Source organism: Diplotaxodon limnothrissa, linkage group LG11 (assembly GCF_057381915.1).
Source record: "Diplotaxodon limnothrissa isolate DT_005_m linkage group LG11, D_limnothrissa_male_GT1.1, whole genome shotgun sequence".
Classification (NCBI taxonomy): domain Eukaryota; kingdom Metazoa; phylum Chordata; class Actinopteri; order Cichliformes; family Cichlidae; genus Diplotaxodon; species Diplotaxodon limnothrissa.
Window position 1 is genome coordinate 18,415,871 of NC_140606.1, and position 18,282 is coordinate 18,434,152.

The following is an 18,282-nucleotide window of genomic DNA, read 5'->3' on the forward strand; positions in this document are numbered from 1 at the left end:
GGCAAAACCAAACCAATTTATTTTGCAGTTTTTACCCCAAAACCTAGTATGACTCTACAGATAAGAGACACTCTGTAAAGTTTTGAAATGCAACAAGGCTCCTTGTTTCCAGCCCAGAGTGGAATTAGAGAACCTGTTTCCTCCAGTCACACCTCAGGTTATAAAAACATTGACCCAGCAACACTGGTACTATCAAATATGTTTTTAATATTCTCAAATGCAGCTGAAACAGAAAGGCACAAAATCCTTCATTCGTTTTAGTCAAAGTAAAAGTAGATGACTTCTTTAGATAATGAAGTTTGTTGAAGATATAGCAGAGGAGATATGAGAAAATACAAAGTGCAAGAGGTTAAATCAGAGGTGTGCAGCTGTGTAAGTAGCCTTGTACTATACAGACAGCATAGTTGGACTGGCCATCGGGCATACCGGGCATTTGCCCGGTGGGCCGATGGTGATTTTTAGCATATATAAACAATAAAAGGCGGTGGATTGGCCAATTGGTCATGATCGACTCTGGGCTGGACCAATTAGCCGATGAGGTCGAACTTTAAAGTTCTGTATTTAGGTGTAAAGGAATGCAATTTGTCCCGAACTTCAGCAAAAAAAAGACACAAAGCTGGAGTTATTCTGTGTCTTTGCGCTGCATAGCTTCCTCTTCTTCTCTCAATCTCTCCCCCTCCCTCTCCTGTTGCTACTTCAATCATGAAACTGATCAATGATCAGCTGATCGGCTTTGCTGTCCTAAGTCCCGTCTCGTTTGTTTATCGCCCACTTTGCGCCAGAAAGACGAAACCAGCGGATGTCACGCTAAACAACAGCAGCACGTTTAAGCTTGATCAGCTGTTGTTAGAATTTATTTAATATTACTTTCTAGTATCAGCTGATGTTTGCTGGAGCCACAGCCGTAAAGGTGCTGGTCAACACACAGTCAACATACAGTTTCCCTCTCACCAGATATCCAAACCGATATCTGGTGAGAGGGAAACATGAAGATGAAACCAGGAGATGTCCTTACTGAATCATCAGAGCTGAACAGGTGATAGAGAAACAGGTTTACCTTTTAGTTGACATGAATGAGTTGAAGGGAAGTTATGAACTGTTTCTGAGAGACAAATAACACCAGGATCCTTTTCTACGTGGCTGACAGCTGGTAACTGTGCAGGGGCGGATAGGAAAGTTTTACCAGGGGGCAGGTAGTGCACTAACAGGGAAAGGGGGGCACAAAGAAATACTTTTCTTTCTTATTCTCATTTAAAATCTCTAGGTTTTAATAAATACAACCGAATCCAAGGTGGTTATCTGATGTAAAATGTATAAAAATTCATTATTGCATATAGTAGAGATGGCACGATACCACTTTTTTATGTCCGATACCGATATCATAAATTTGGATATTGGAGGATACCGATATGAATCCGATATAGTGTGTTTTTTAATCAATAAAACAGTTTTTTAAATATCTTGCTGCATTTTGTATAAGTTCATACTCAAGCTTAAATAAACAACAACACTAAAGCTATTCTGTTATACCTGTATGTAAAAAATATACTGCACCCAAAATATTTCATAGTTCAGCAATACTGATCAATCTAATAAACTTAAACCTACTCCATCCTTCCTATTCTGGTATTTTAAAGAGTAAGCAACCTAACTAATAGGGTTGCAAACTCCCAGAAAAAAAAAATAGGGAACCACCCTCCACCTCATGATGCTTAATTGACGTAATCAACTTTAATTTGATGCAGCGTGAAAAAAAATGCACAGAAATAAATTCTTTTTCAAGAATAATTAAATAGATTCAACATCTTTCTTCTACAGAATTGCAGACTGCACAGATGGTATCTTCCCAAAGGAAAAAGTACTTTAGCTTACTAGGGTATATTAGACTTAATAGTTACTATATACAGTAATGGACTTCTATATATTTTGCATAAGATTAAAACTTTGGGTGTAAGATTCAGATAATTATTTAATAAAAGCTAGACATTTTAAATGAGAATAAGAAAGAAAAGTATGTCTTTGTGCCCCCTTTTCCCTGTTCATGCCTTATCGGCCCCCCTGGCTAAACTTTGCTAGATCCGCCCCTGCACAGTTACCAGCCGTCAGCTGCATAGAAAAGGATCCTGGTCTAGAAAGTAATATTAAATAAATTCTAACAACAGCTTATCAAGCTTAAACTTGCTGCTGTTGTTTAGCCGGTGGTTTCCTCTTTCTGGTGCAAAGTGGGCCAAAAATAAAGAAGAGAGACGGACTGGGGACAGAAAAGCCGATCAGCTGATCATTAAGCAGTTTCACGATTGAAGTAGCAGCAGGAGAGGGAGGGAGAGAGAGGCAGTCGCTCCATATAGTAGTTGTTAAGATTAACGTGGGAATGCTTTACAAACATTCAGAGATGAACTTACACACTTGCTTTACTTCTCTCTGGGATCACTTCCTGGGCGATGAAATGCTGGTTTGGTAGGGAGGCTACAAATACACACAGCCGCTCTATCACGTGAGTACACTGCTCCGACGTGCTACGGTTATGAACCGAGTTACGCCATGTCGCAAGTTTTGTGAGGTGCTTTTTTGATATTTAATGGATCGGATTACATTTTTTATTTCTCTCCGATATCCGAACCAGTAATTGACGTCAGTATCGGACTGATACCGATACGTAATATCAGATCGGTCCATCTCTAGTATATAGTAAATATTAAGTCTAATATATACAGTAGTAAGCTATAGTACTTTTTCCTTTGGGAAGGTACCATGTGTGCAGTCTGCAATTCTGTTGAAGAAAGATGTTGAATCTATTTAATTACTGTAGAAAAATAATTGGTTTCTGTGCATTTGTTTTACCCTGGCAATAAATTAAAGTCGATTATGTCGATTAGGCGAAATAGGTGGTTCCCTATTTTTTTGCTGGGAGTTGGCAACCCTGCTAGTTAGGTATATGTAATTATTGATTAGGTTGTTTGATATTTCCAGTAAGTACTGTTTAAAATACCAGAATAGGGAGGATGGTGTAGGTTTAAGTTTATTAGGTTGATACATATATACCAACAAGACAGTGTACATCAATGTCACAACAGCATTTGTTTTCATTCAAAGGCTTTATGGCTTTTCCTATAATACCTGGTGGGCCGTTCTCTAGTCAAAATGCGCGGTTGATTTTTTTGTCCCAGTCCAGTCCTGACAGACAGTGTTTAAGTCTCAGTGTATACAGCAAAATTAACTTAGTAACAGATTCAGTGATTCATTATTCAGCATCAAATATGACAAAATACTCAAAATGCTTTTTTGTTTATGCGGATTTTGTTATAAATGCAAAGAAATCATGCAGCATAATGCGATCCGGCAAATCTTTGCCCAAATCTTCAATGCACAGAAAACAATATTCCAGATCATACTTAGTAAATTACGATAACGCCTTTGTCCGCCACATTTTATATCTTTTTCTCTTTTACCCTGTTTAATGTAAAATAATGAGCATTGAGTACATCTGGACACATCTTTATGAAGCTTTTTGGAGTAAATATTTTGGTTTTTGTAAATATTTTTTGTTACTTTTTTGTGAGCCTTATGATCCACACATTTCTTTCAAAATCAAGTGCAAATTATCATCACAGTCGTCAGTTCCATACAAAATAACTCTAAAATCATTTGTGAAATTTAGAAAGTCAATGAACCATGTATAGCATCGCTTGATCCAGTCCCTCTCCACTGAAACATATTTTAATTCAGTTCATTTGTGATAACAGTAAAATGTGCCTGTGAGATGACACTTCTAATTGTTTCTCAGACCCACATAGTCCTGCTTTCAAGGCTTCCTCTGTCAGATCACCCTGTGGAAATTCAGCTCTGCAGGGACCATCTGTTTTAATCCTACAAACCTGAGTGTGCTGGCATGGACATTGATGTAGTGGTTTCTGGAAATGTGAGCTGACACTCAGTAGGTCAGTCCTGACAGTCTTGTGCTTTATGAGGAGCCCAAAGGACACTGTGAGCAGTGGTCATGGCCGCTCTCCCGGTTTCATTAAAGCACTGACCTGCTAAGACTTCAGTGCTAATTCCTTTCCCAAAGATACAAGGAAATAACAAGGAAGTATTCAAGGCTTGCTTTAATAATAGAAGCACTGCTGATGGTCATGATCGAGGTAATTATAAATAAGTGTGCATCCATCCATTTTCTTAACCTCCTATCAAATTCAGGGTCATTGGGAAGGTGGAGCCCACCCCTGCTGTCATAGGGCAAGAGGGTACACCATGCACAGGCTGGAGATAATTTATTATTTTGCTCATATCCAACTTTTAATATCTCATAAGTGTGTGTGTGTGTGTGTGTGTGTGTGTGTGTGTTCCTGTCTAGCTATCTTTGTGAGGACCAAAATCTGCATTCTACTATACTTGTGAGAACCAACAGTCAACGGTCCTCACAAGTTTGAAGGCCTTTTTGAGGCTCAAAATGTGTGTGTGTGTGTGTGTGTGTGTGTGTGTGTGTGTGTGTGTGTGTGTGTGTGTGTGTGTGTGTGTGTGCATACATCGAAGGTGTCTGTAGACACTAGTGCAAGTGAGTTATATATGTTAGCTGAGGGAACTGATGGGGGCTTTGTTAAAAATGTTAACCTAGTTACAATTTTAATATGAATTCTAGCTGTTATGGTGGTAGTTGCTGGAAGGTTTGCTTGAGTTAAAAGAAAAACAGTTTTGTGGTGATCACAGTGGTGACTGTGCCTAAATAAGAAGTGTTGTTGTTGTTGTTGTTGCTTTTCTTAGTTATTCCTCACAAGCTTGAGTAAATGCTCCACTACATCTTTCCTGGTAAGCCATTCTTGGAATTACGCAATGACTTGTTTCCATTTAAATCTCGTGTGGCCTCCACATAGGAGCTCTAATCTGGCTCAGGAGCTTCTGGTTTCACCCTGTTGTATTTGTTGTTGTTGTGTCTGGTGAAATAAATGAATAAATAAAAAAACGGGGGAGGGGGGGCAAGCTATAAAATTATTTTATGAAAAACTTACTACCACTAATGTGACATCTGTTATTGCACCACAATACCACCGTGTTCGTGCAGTATATTTACAGCTGTTAAATCCATACATCAGCCCATGCGAAGCTGCAAATTACTAAGAGTTTAATCTTTCATAAACACACTTTTGCACTATTTGACTGTCCCATTAAGTCTAGTTCTTAATCCTTCTTTTATAATCAATGCCTGAACTGGGAGTGCAGGCAAGCTTACACTGATTTACCATCTTCATATACACAATTACAAAGTGGGTCCCCTGCTCTGGAGCTGTTTGTAAATCTGTCTCTCAGGCACACCACTCATGCCGCCACTGTGTGAAATCGTATGCAATTCCGTTGGCAGCTAAAAAAAAGCAACTGGATATGAAAAGGAAGTGTACTTTCATCCATTATTTGTAGCTCTTAAACTGTAATCAGTCTCCATATTTCACACATAACAAGTGTGTGTTAATGACTTTGAAATAGCGCAAAGCCACACCATGCCAGACTTTATATTTTAATAAACTCATGATACAGCCTACTTATATTACTTTATAAGTATAGAATTTATTACACACATTAGTATATACACACTGCAAAACTGATATTTCTATTTAAATCGCTTTCACAAAAGAATTTCCTAAATATGGGTTAAATAAATGATTTCTTATTCGTATTACGCTGGATCCATCTTTCAGAGGATTCCTGCTTGTTTTAAAAGTTTGGTCATGGAAATCCTACCACATATACTCTTACAACTGGTCTATATATGCATGGAAAGGGTAATGTGTGGTTTTGCACGTAAACATCAACGCACCGAGTGCTCCCTCACAATCACGTCAAACAAGAAAAACACACATGCGCACACGCAGTTGAGCGTGTGGCAAGCGGCAGCAGCTGCTGTGTGTATAATTAGAGTGTTTTGAAAGCTGAGAGTCGGACAGCAAGACTTTCACCTGCAGACTTAACGGTTACCGTGACAACCAATTATCAGCAATAGGACGTTAATGTGCTTATTTAGCGTCTCTGCGTGTGACACTGGTGCCCTGAGGCGAAGCAGTGAAGATGGAAGTGTGGGGATACTTATGACTGAACAGCTACTTCACCGTATGCCGAGATTTCTCTCCTTTCATAAACTCGGTTTCCATCTCCCGTCTGTGTTTTAGCAGACACGCCCACGGGTGATTATCAAAGCGAATAAAAATTCAAATTTCTTCCCCAAACGTTTAAAATACATTTAAAGGCAGTTAGTGTGTAGAAGTCACACAGACGAACTAAGAGCATCGACACAAACTAATAACAGGGTATTGAGAATGGGGTGTTAGAGGTTTATCAGGTGAAAAATAAAGAAAGGTGAAGCTGGCCTTCTTCTTTATAATGCCGTTTGACGACTCAGCATCCAGAAGATTGTAATGGCACTCCATCTAGTGGACTCTGCAGGGAAATGATGATTGTAGGGCTGATCTAGGCTGTATCCCAATTCAGGATCTGCAGCCTTAAAGTACGCATTTCAAGGCCGATTACATCACAGCGGCGCGCCGAAGGCTGTCCCAATTCAAAGGCTGCTCGAAATGCGGCCCTGAAATGCGTCCTTCATATCCCTGAATTTTAAGGCTGTGGCAGTGTAGACTTCGGCCCAACATATCCCAGAATGCATAGCGCGGCGGTGGGTGTGGATAATTTTGCCGAAAAACAAACGGCGGATGGGGGGCTCCCGAAGAGTAAACTTTAAGTAAGTACTGAATATTATGTCACTTATTTATGTGCAAATGTTTAATAACGAAGAACATTAAAACATTACTGTTGCCACATGTCGGCAAAGTTATGTGACGTTTGTACTAACTTGGTTTTAAAGCCTTTACTTTAAAATATACGCCGTTCAATAGCTGAGCTTAATCACTGGTGTCAAGCCAGCCTCCAATTCGAGACTTGCAGTCAAGCCAGCCTCCAGTTTGTTTTACGTTCCCTGTGTATTCAAAGTGTTACGGGAATGGATGTGGAAACTGGATTTCAAAATAAAAGCCAACTTCGAGTGAATTAACAGATATGTTAAGAACATAATAACATATAATTTAGGCTTTTTTTTTTTACAAACTCTAATGTTAGATCTATATGACACAGCCTTGTACCCTAATTGTGCCCTGTCACTATCAAGGCCATCTTATTTTGGATTTCAAAGTAAAAGCCCTGTGAATCTTCATTTTTGAACTACTCTTTCAATGACTTAATAATGCTCTTAAAAGCAAAAGTCGTATTTCCAAATACTATTTGAACTTTATATCAACACTTTCCAACCACAGTCTTTTTACAGTGATACCATATCAATATCAAGTCAGTCTGATTTTGCCTTTCATAGTAATGGCCCTTTGAAATTGTCCATAATTGACTTAATCTTCTAACGATTCAAAATGCTCAAAAATGAAAAATTCCTGTTTCCACAGGGTAATTCCACCTTAGATCAACAGTATACAGCCCCACAGTGATACCATATCAATATCAAGTCATTCTGATTATGCCTTCCAAAATAAAAGCCTTTTTAAATTGTCCATAATTGACCTAACTTTCAGTGATTTCAAAATGTTTTAAAATGGAAATTTCCTGTTTCCACAGGGTAATTCTACTCCAGATCAACAGTATACAACCTCACGATGTTACCATATCAATATCAAGACATTCTGATATTGCTTTCAAAAATAAAAGCATTTTCAAACTGCCCATATCTGAGTTGCTCCTGGAACAATTTCAAAATGCTCTAAAATGGCAAATTCCTGTTTCCACAGGGTAATTCCACTTTAGATCAACAGTATACAGCCCCACAGTGATACCATATCAATATCAAGTCATTCTGATTATGCCTTCCAAAATAAATGCCCTTTCAAATTGAGCATATATACGACCTACTTTTTTAACGATTTCAAAATGTTCTTAAAAAGAATTTTGCTGTTTCCACAGGATAATTTCACTTTAGTTCAACAGTATACAACCTCACGATGTTACCATATCAATATCAAGTCATTCTGATTTTGCTTTCAAAAATAAAAGCATTTTCAAACTGCCCATATCTGACTTGATCCTGGAACAATTTCAAAATGCTCTAAAAAGGAAAAATTCCTGTTTCCACAGGGTAATTCCACCTTAGATCAACAGTATACAGCCCCACAGTGATACCATATTAATATCAAGTCATTCTGATTTTGCCTTCCAAAGTAAAGGCCTTTTCAAATTGTCCACAATTGACTTAACTTTCAGTGATTTCAAAATGCTCTAAAATGGAAATTTCGTGTTTCCACAGGGTAATTCCAGTGTACGTTTATATTTTAAGTCTGTGGAAAGATGTCATTCTAAATAAAGACATTACAAAACAGCTTGCAAACCAACCATGACATCTTTCCACAGACTTAAAATATAAACGTACTATCAATTACAACCTAGTGGCAATTTCAGCTTCCTTTTACATCATCTTTATGATTCAATTCTGTCATAATCAATTGAGTCTGATTTTGCTTTTCAAAATGAAAACCCAATATGTGTTGAAACAGCAATTTTCATTTTTAAAACATTCTGAAATAATTGAAAGAGTATATCACATATGGACAAATTCGACGGGCCATTAATTTGAAAGGCGAAATCAGACCAACATGAAATTTACATGGTTTTACTGTCGGGTTGGATACTGTTGATCTAAAGTGGAATTATCCTGTGGAAACAGCATCTTTCAATTTAAGAGCATTTTGAAATCGTTAAAAGAGTAGGTCGTCTACGGGCAATTTGAAAATACTTTTATTTTGGAAAGCAAAATCAGAATGACTTGAAATTGACATGGTAACATCGTGAGGTTGTATACTGTTGATTTAAAGTGAAATTATTCTGTGGAAACAGAAAATTTCCTTTTTAGAGCATTCCGAAATCACTGAAAGTTAGGTAAGTTATTGGCATTTTCAACAGGCCATTATTTTGGAAGGCAAAATCAGAATGACTTGAAATTGACATAGTACCATGGTGTGGTTGTACACTTTTGATCTAACATGGATTCATCCTGTGGAAAGAGCAAGTTTCATTTTTAGAGCGTTCTGAATTCTTTAAAAGAGTAGGTCGTATATCGGCAATTTGAAAAGTCTTTTATTTTGGAAGGCAACATCAGACTGATTTGATATTGATATGGTATCACTGTGGGGTTGGATACTATTGATCTAAAGTGGAATTATGCTGTGGAAACAGCAATTTTCCATCTTAGAGCATTTTGAATTCGCTCCAAGAGTAAGTCATATATGGGCAAATTGAAAAAGCTTTTATTTTGAAAAGCAAAATCAGACTGACTTGAAATTGACATGGTAACATCGTGAGGTTGTATACTGTTGATCTAAAGTGGAATTACCCTGTGGAAACTGAAATCTTCCTTTTTAGAGCATTCTGAAATCACTGAAAGTTAGGTAAATTATGGGCATTTTCAACAGGCCATTATTTTGGAAGGCATAATCAGAATTACTTGAAATTGATATGGTAACATCGTAAGGTTGTATACTGTTGACCTAAAGTGAAATTATCCTGTGGAAACAGCAATTTTCACTTTTAGAGCATTTTGAAATCTTTAAAAGAGTAGGTCGTATCTTGGCAATTTGAAAAGTCTTTTATTTTGGAAGGCATAATCAGAATGACTTGATATTGATATGGTATCACTGTGGGGCTGTATACTGTTGATCTAAGGTGGAATTACCCTGTGGAAACAGGAATTTTTCATTTTAGAGCATTTTGAATCGTTAGAAGATTAAGTCAATTATGGACAATTTCAAAGGGCCATTACTATGAAAGGCAAAATCAGACTGACTTGATATTGATATGGTATCACTGTGGGGCTGTATACTGTTGATCTAAAGTGGAATTACCCTGTGGAAACAGGAATTTTCCATTTTAGAGCATTTTGAAATTGTTCCAGGATCAAGTCAGATATGGGCAGTTTGAAAATGCTTTTATTTTTGAAAGCAAAATCAGAATGACTTGATATTGATATGGTAACATCGTGAGGTTGTATACTGTTGAACTAAAGTGAAATTATCCTGTGGAAACAGCAAAATTCTTTTTAAGAACATTTTGAAATCGTTAAAAAAGTAGGTCGTATATATGCTCAATTTGAAAGGGCATTTATTTTGGAAGGCATAATCAGAATGACTTGATATTGATATGGTATCACTGTGGGGCTGTATACTGTTGATCTAAAGTGGAATTACCCTGTGGAAACAGGAATTTGCCATTTTAGAGCATTTTGAAATTGTTCCAGGAGCAACTCAGATATGGGCAGTTTGAAAATGCTTTTATTTTTTAAAGCAATATCAGAATGTCTTGATATTGATATGGTAACATCGTGAGGTTGTATACTGTTGATCTGGAGTGGAATTACCCTGTGGAAACAGGAAATTTCCATTTTAAAACATTTTGAAATCACTGAAAGTTAGGTCAATTATGGACAATTTAAAAAGGCTTTTATTTTGGAAGGCATAATCAGAATGACTTGATATTGATATGGTATCACTGTGGGGCTGTATACTGTTGATCTAAGGTGGAATTACCCTGTGGAAACAGGAATTTTTCATTTTAGAGCATTTTGAATCGTTAGAAGATTAAGTCAATTATGGACAATTTCAAAGGGCCATTACTATGAAAGGCAAAATCAGACTGACTTGATATTGATATGGTATCACTGTAAAAAGACTGTGGTTGGAAAGTGTTGATATAAAGTTCAAATAGTATTTGGAAATACGACTTTTGCTTTTAAGAGCATTATTAAGTCATTGAAAGAGTAGTTCAAAAATGAAGATTCACAGGGCTTTTACTTTGAAATCCAAAATAAGATGGCCTTGATAGTGACAGGGCACAATTAGGGTACAAGGCTGTGTCATATAGATCTAACATTAGAGTTTGTAAAAAAAAAAAAAGCCTAAATTATATGTTATTATGTTCTTAACATATCTGTTAATTCACTCGAAGTTGGCTTTTATTTTGAAATCCGGTTTCCACATCCATTCCCGTAATACTTTGAATACACAGGGAATGTAAAACAAACTGGAGGCTGGCTTGACTGCAAGTCTCGAATTGGAGGCTGGCTTGACACAAAGCTCATGTAGAAACAAACAAACAAATGAACAAAAGATTTTCTCCTTCATTTCTGTCAAACAAAGCTGTATGACACGTTTCTAGCTGTTAGTATCATGGTTGCTAGTCAACCTGGGCAGCGCAACGGAGGCTAGACCGTCCCATTTCATAAGCCTCGCACCACCGGCCTTAGCGGTCTTTGAGTACGCGGCCCTTGAGGATCGTTGAGGCTGCGTACTTTAAGGCTGCAGACCCTGAATTGGGATACAGCCCTAGTGCACTTTTCCCCCCTTTTTCCATTAAAAGTGAATGAAAACAAGTTTCATATGACATATCGTTAGCTTCATAGCATAATTGCCTAAGTCATTTGACTAAGTCAATGACTTAGGCACTTATGCTATGAAGCTAACGATATACAAAAATAAGAAACAACAATATCTACAACTACTTTATGTTTTCCACAGTTGGCTTAAAAACACAAATTGTATTTTTGTCCCCACAAATTGTATTTTTGTCTAAAGTTAAAACATTGATCTATAATGTTTTAAAACTGCGTAACTAATTCAACAAATACCTTTTAAAAGAATCACAAGTCAGCAAAAACATTTCATTTTAATTAATAATCTAATGTATTTGGCAGCAGCAAAAGCGTTATTTGTAAAACACTGAACAGACATTGTAAATAGCTAGAAATATTTAATTATATTTTATTTAAATATTTTTTTGTTTATACATATTCTTTTGAATCGCAAGTAGCAATAACAGCACCGGTGGCTACAGTCACATACAGCCATTCGCCTGCTCACTCAGTCAGCTGGACATTGTGCCATTATCTGAGATGTACCCCAGCTCCTACCCTGCATGTTTCTCCTGATTGCCCGAAAACTTTGAATAACGTCGTGAAATCTGACAGTATTTATAGCACGGAATAAAGATTATGATGATCTGATTTGCAGGATACACTGCAAACTGTGTAAAATCTGCTTTATCTTTTGATTTTGAAGTTGCATATCTAACAAAGAAAAGTGAACTACTGTACATCTAATAAGAAATGTAGTTTACATTTTTCAGTAGTTTCACCCAGCTATGTTCATTTACTTCTTCAACCCACTTTTGAATAGTTAACTGCTAAAACAATTTCATGTTATTGTTGTTCCTATACAGTCACTTACTCTGTTTTGATAAGCACTAGTATCTGTGCCAGTGGCAAGTGGAGAAATAGGCTAGCAGGGCAGAGCTTAGCCAGGGTTCACATTTTGATATTTTGACTTCACAGTGACGTGAAGCTGGGTAAGACCCATCTGCTGCCTTCTACTCTTCACTCACCACTAAATGGATTAAATCTCCTGTGCACACAGCTCTCATCTGGCTCTGTGTGTATGGTTAAAGCAGTGGTGGTAATATCTCCTAAAGAAGGCAGTCATGATACAGTCTGTTCTACTTCCGTTCAACCAGCTGTTACTGTCTGGGAAGTATCCCAGGTACCTATGTCGTTCCTCTGTCGTTCTCTAATTGCATATTTGAGTTTTATCAACTTTGCAAATGTGATGCACTTTGTCATGGTTTGTAAAGTCAAGATGAAAGAATTCGTCTTTAGCCAGAAATGATTTTCTAAAGCTAATCCAGAAACTTCTGACTTTTTGCCATCATGAGAAAATTCACATTTTCAGTTCATTATAATATAATAAAGGTTTTTTTTCCTTGAAAGAAAAGAAGTAGTATATAATACAATATTATTTGTTATCTGGACCATATAGTAGTATGAAAGTCAAGATTGATGTGTACCAGTAAAATACATCATGTACAGTACTGTTAAAACCAGCTGTAAGCCAAGATATGATACTGCATTTTCTCAACGAACTGCTCAGATTGTTAGAAAATACGCTGCAGCACAAATATCTGATATCTGATGCATAGCATCAAAAACGTTTTTAATGATAGAGTTTGTCTTAATCATTAGGTAGCCAGAAAACACCCAAACACTCAAAACACCCAAACAGAAAAAAGGATAGCATATTTAAAGTATTGATTATTAATCTACATCTTCAGAAACACACGGTTCATAGTACATGCAGCATTGATATGTAAATATTTTCTTTTAAGAATAATAATATTTGCTGAAACAGACCTGAAAAGATGGCATTGCTTCACTTGAAGACTTATTTTTAAGCAGATTTTAAATTTGCTGCTGTTTTTGTAAAACCAGAAATTTGATATGTAAAATTGGAGGCACATATTCACGGAATTTAGAATTTCACATTTGTCTTCTCTGTTTTTCTCGAAGGATCACATCTGATTTTATCCTCATGTTTGGTTTAGACTTTTGCCCAACAAGCAAAAGATCCCTGGTTCAATCCCAGGAACATGTGGAGCTTCTCCTCTGGTGATTCTTTGTGAATATAGGAGAGGTTGAAAGTATCTCTCATAAAGTGCTTTAAAGTTCCACTGAGATTAAATTAAAAGGCACTGTTCTCAGATGAACTCTTGCAGCGGCTTTAGGCTATCGAAATATTTCAAGCTTAGCACGGATTGCTTTGGTAAAAGATGTTTGTTGGATGTTTTTGTCGAGAGGACTGAAATTATAGGCCACTGGAGATCATTTTAGCTGCAGGTCTCTGCAAGTTCTACATGACATGCTGAGTTCAGAGCAGCTATCGGCGTTAAATCATAACACTCTGCATTAACAGAAGGGTCAAGCTTAGCGACGGAGAGCAGACTGCTTTGCTGTGAGAAACAGATGGCTCACTGAGATTAAACAGCTGACCTGCTTAGCTCACGTCTGAAGGTGCTGTGATTCCAGTGATGCCTCACAGCATTTTTTCTTTGTTATGAATTTATTTCAGTCTATCAAGCTCCCTATGGGTCAGATTTAAGAGTTGTTTTATTACATTTCACTTACAATTGTACAAAAAGTAAATCACATATTCAAAGTTTTAAAAAGTGGTGTACTAAAATCCCAGAAAAAAATCAATTAAAATTGAAAATCATAGGATCAACTTGCTTGCATGCAATATTTCTGATTGCAATGCAATGACACTTAAAGATAAGATAAGTTTTGATTTTGCAGGGCAACTGTTGGGGATAATTCCTTGTACAAATCCTGTGCTGGTTCTGTGGAAGCACAGCAGCCTGAGGTCAGATTAAAAAAGGAAGGTCCACTCGGTCGCGTGTGAACCAGGTTGCGATCAGGGCTTAAAAACAGATCAGAGTCAGAGGATATAAAAACCAGCTCAAACACACAGTGTGTCACAAAGAGCTCCAACTCTCACATGGTATCTGACTACAGAAATATCCAGATATACTAACAAGGAAAAAGAAAAAAATTATAAAGAGTTTAAGGGACGTTCCTCTGCAACAGCAGCCATGGTTCTGGAGGAGAATGACTGTGACTCTGTCTTCAACCCCCAAATCACTGTGAGTATCATAGAGAAATTTCAACTTCTTGAGACCCTGTTTGCTTTTCTGCAAATTATACCTCATTCTGCTCAACATAGATCTGCTGCATCCCATGCATGCCAAAACAAGAGCTCGGGTTTTAGGAGGCTAGGGGTAAATCTGTTGCGATTGCAGTGCAAATTTAATGACTTTTATATTGATATCATATGCTTTTAGGCTATACTAGTAAAGCACTTTGAGGAGATCCTGGCTATATTTAACATGTTTTAATTTGTGGGTAACTTATACAGAATACTAGTTCCAGATTTGGACTCTTCTTTGATGCATCTTTGTTTCAGGAGGAGCATGTAGAGACTCAGTATGGGAATGTCCATTGTATCATGACCGGGACACTAAAGGGAAATCACCCTGCCATCCTGACCTTTCATGATGTTGGACTGAACCGTAAGTAGCAGCTCTCAACCCCAGCAATACAGTTTTTGTGATCTCTATATCCTCTAAATAAATAGAATAGATCTAAATACCAAAGGACAGAAATAAATGAAGGTGGAAATCCCTGGAGCAATGATGTCCAAACATGTTTCCATTTCTAATCTATTTTTGTATCTGGAACACAGCATGTTGGCTTTATCATGTAAGGGCCTGTTTCACACTTTCTAAAGTGTCTACAAATTGTTTACTTGTCTTCTTATTTTTTCTTATATTTAAAATGTTTACTGCTTAACAGTTCCATTTTTGTGTTTTCTTGCCACAGACAAGTCCTGTTTTGAGACTCTGTTCAACCATCAGGACATGTACGAAATCATCAGACATTTTCCTGTTTGTCACGTTGAAGCCCCAGGACAGCATGAGGCAGCCAAAACTCTGCCTGCTGGGTTAGTAGATGGTCTTTGTTACCCATTTCTCACACCACATGTGTATTTTAAGAATTAATGATGGGATTGTAAAATTATTTGATATGAGATCCCGTGAATGCTGATGGGAAAACTGACTTTTGACCCCTCAGTCACACCTACCCTACCATGGACCAACTGTCTGAAGCACTGCCTTCTGTCCTCAAACACTTTGGGTAAGACAGACCTGACACTCCTTACTTGGATTCACCTCTGATTTAAATCTGGACCAGTTAATCTTTGGCTGTGTGTTTTGCAGGTTGCGTAGTGTAATTGGTTTGGGAGTGGGAGCGGGAGCATACATCCTGGCTAGATTTGCTGTGAGTCTGAATCTTTTAAAAATAAATAAAGCATAAAGCCATTTTTGTTGTTGATCTTCTGGGCTTTGCTCTTCGAGTCAAGTTACAAAGATACAGTTAGACATGTCTTGAATCGGAGATGTTGGGAGTACTTCAAATTCTTTTGTGGCTGATGTAGACTAACAGAGTCAGATCTTTTCATCTGTGCATGCAGCTGAATCACCCTGATTTGGTGGATGGATTGGTTCTGATCAATATCAACCCCAGTGCTGAAGGCTTAATGGATACGTTTGCAACCAAGGTAGACAATATGTAGTCAGATACAACCTAAATTTGATTCATTTTTACACCGGCTGCAATGAAACATTTTTTCATTGTTCCCTTTTTCAATTGTTCTTAAACAGCCCTAATGTCAATGCATTAAAGATTACTAAATGAAGGTCGCTTCACCTGGTGAAACTGTGTTACAGCTCACTGGATGGACCCAGACTCTACCAGACACTGTCATCGCACACTTGTTTGGAAAGGCAAGTTGTCAAGCCTTTTCTACAGTGTTCAATTTTAGTTAGCCTCAGAAGAAAAACTGAAATGCTCATCATAAGATGAAGTAATACATAATATATATTAAATATATTTATTTAAATTAAAATATGAAGATGACTTAAGATATATACACAGCAACTGCTAAATACAGAACATCTGTCTCCGACTTATAGGATGAAATCCTGACCAATCACGACCTCATCGCCACATACCGCCACCGCATCACAACAACAATGAACCAGGCCAATGTCAGTCAGTTCTTCCGCTCCTACAACCACCGCAACGCTCTTGAGGTGGAAAGACCCGTTCCTGGAGGAAACATCAACGTCAGGACTCTCAAGTTAGTAAAACCATTTGTCTTCATACAGAATCTTTTACTTATTTAATGACCCTTCTACAAAATCACCTCTTTTAATTCTGTCGTTTGCCCATCACAGGCTTGCATCTTTGCAACAGGCCAAGTCAATCCCAACCATATGTTTAGTCTCTCTGACTGTTTCATCTTCCTGTTGGTGTGTAGGTGCTCCACTCTGCTCATTGTAGGCGATAATTCTCCAGCTGTGGAAGCTGTGGTGGACTGCAACTCTAAGCTCAACCCCACCAAAACCACACTGCTTAAGGTAACTGGAGAACTGGTTGACTCAAAAATAAACACACGTGCAATATCTGATGTATTTTATTTAAAACTGTGGTGCTGATAAGTTCATAACCTTAGAGTGAATTATGCATATTTCTTTCTCATTCGTCCTCCTCTAGATGTCGGACTGTGGAGGGCTTCCTCAAGTGGATCAGGTGTGAAAACACATTTTACTGGCTGCTTTGAGAATAATGCAAATTCTCTCCTAATAGTTATGATCTTTCTCTCCACAGCCAGCCAAAGTGATTGAAGCCTTCAAATATTTCATCCAGGGCATGGGATATTGTAAGTGATAATGAACCGCCAACCATTAATGATGACAGCATCTAATTCAATATCTCAATTTCCTGTTCGTGATGGTCTTTATTTCATTAAGTCACTAATTTACTAGCTGGATTTTATATAGGTCAAGGCAATGTTCTGAAATAGCAATGAGCAAAAAATTAATTCATATAACTTTCCTGAAATCTCACTTTATTAACAAGAACCACCTCTGAATGTGTGTGTGTGTGGGGGGGGATGAGACTACTGCTCACTGAAAGGCTCAAACAGTATAATAAAAGGACTCTGCTCTTCTTCCTCTACAGTGTCCAGTGCCAGCATGACCAGACTTCGCTCACGGACAACGTCCAGTTCAAGTCTTATGTCCTTGGATGGCCCACGAAGCCGAGCACATACCAACGAGCTGCAACGTAGCCAAATAAGTTCACACAGCAACGACGAGAAGCGTGTGCGCTCTCACACCGATGTTTCCATGGATAGTATTTCCAGTGTGAACCAGAGTGTCTCAAAGACCACCGAAGTGGCATGCTAGAGCACAGGCACTTCTAAGCCTGATGCACTTTTACCTCATCATAACTACCCAGGTGTATCTCACAGTCTTCTTAACTTTCCCATCTCTGGCCATCATCTTCCAATTATGCCCTTTCATTTGCACTATCTCTGCCTGAAAGGCCACAGGATATGCTTCCGTGTGACTTTCTCCATCCCCCCATTCGTTCTCAAATTTCCACTCTGTATGTTCTTAAACCTTCACTACTCTACTCTTTTCCTAGTCACTCATACTTCATTTTCATTTCCTAAGCCTCTTTCTCTGTATACTGCACTGAACTATTATTACATGTCTTTTTGTCCTTCAATTTCTCTTTCTTTACCTTCATCCATTTCACTCTGTCTCTATTCATGTCTCTATTCATGTCTCTGACTGACCTTTTACCACAATTTCTGCTGCAGGAGTCCTTGGTTTGGATAAGAGTTCCTTATTTACTGATATTTATTATCAAATACAATGCATGAGAGGTTCATACAATCTGAATGTATTCACTAAAACTTGAAGTGTATTCACTATAGAGATAATAAAGATGTAGAAATATGGATTAACTGGTGCAACAGTTGCATGTTTAGTACCAGGAATGTATGTTGATTATATGCAGGTATG

The 18,282-nt window shown here is 37.7% G+C and overlaps 1 protein-coding gene across 2 annotated transcripts; it reads left to right on the plus strand.

Annotated features, from left to right (window-relative positions):
- The first annotated feature begins 6,673 nt into the window (after positions 1 to 6,673).
- Positions 6,674 to 17,861, plus strand: LOC146622574 (protein NDRG1-like). Of its 2 annotated transcripts, none has more exons than XM_085365250.1 (12): positions 6,674 to 6,721; positions 14,811 to 14,916; positions 15,227 to 15,347; positions 15,479 to 15,541; positions 15,625 to 15,685; positions 15,879 to 15,965; positions 16,135 to 16,191; positions 16,381 to 16,547; positions 16,728 to 16,827; positions 16,964 to 16,999; positions 17,078 to 17,129; positions 17,432 to 17,861. In XM_085365250.1, exons 2-12 carry the CDS (start codon positions 14,853 to 14,855, stop codon positions 17,656 to 17,658), a joined length of 1,035 nt encoding a protein of 344 aa, XP_085221376.1. In that variant the 5' UTR covers positions 6,674 to 6,721; positions 14,811 to 14,852; the 3' UTR covers positions 17,659 to 17,861. The 2 variants fall into 2 exon arrangements, with proteins under 2 accessions (XP_085221376.1, XP_085221377.1); XM_085365251.1 differs by lacking the exon at positions 6,674 to 6,721 and adding an exon at positions 14,157 to 14,490.
- Positions 17,862 to 18,282: the final 421 nt, after the last annotated feature.

What these genes read in the sequence shown, in the direction of transcription:
- LOC146622574 (XM_085365251.1), top strand. Translation starts at nt 14,440, where the DNA reads ATGGTTCTGGAGGAGAATGACTGTGACTCTGTCTTCAACCCCCAAATC. An exon ending in GCCAAAACTCTGCCTGCTGG is followed by an intron (nt 15,348 to 15,478) that starts GTTAGTAGATGG and finishes TTGACCCCTCAG; the next exon opens with TCACACCTACCCTACCATGG. An exon ending in CCAAAACCACACTGCTTAAG is followed by an intron (nt 16,828 to 16,963) that starts GTAACTGGAGAA and finishes GTCCTCCTCTAG; the next exon opens with ATGTCGGACTGTGGAGGGCT.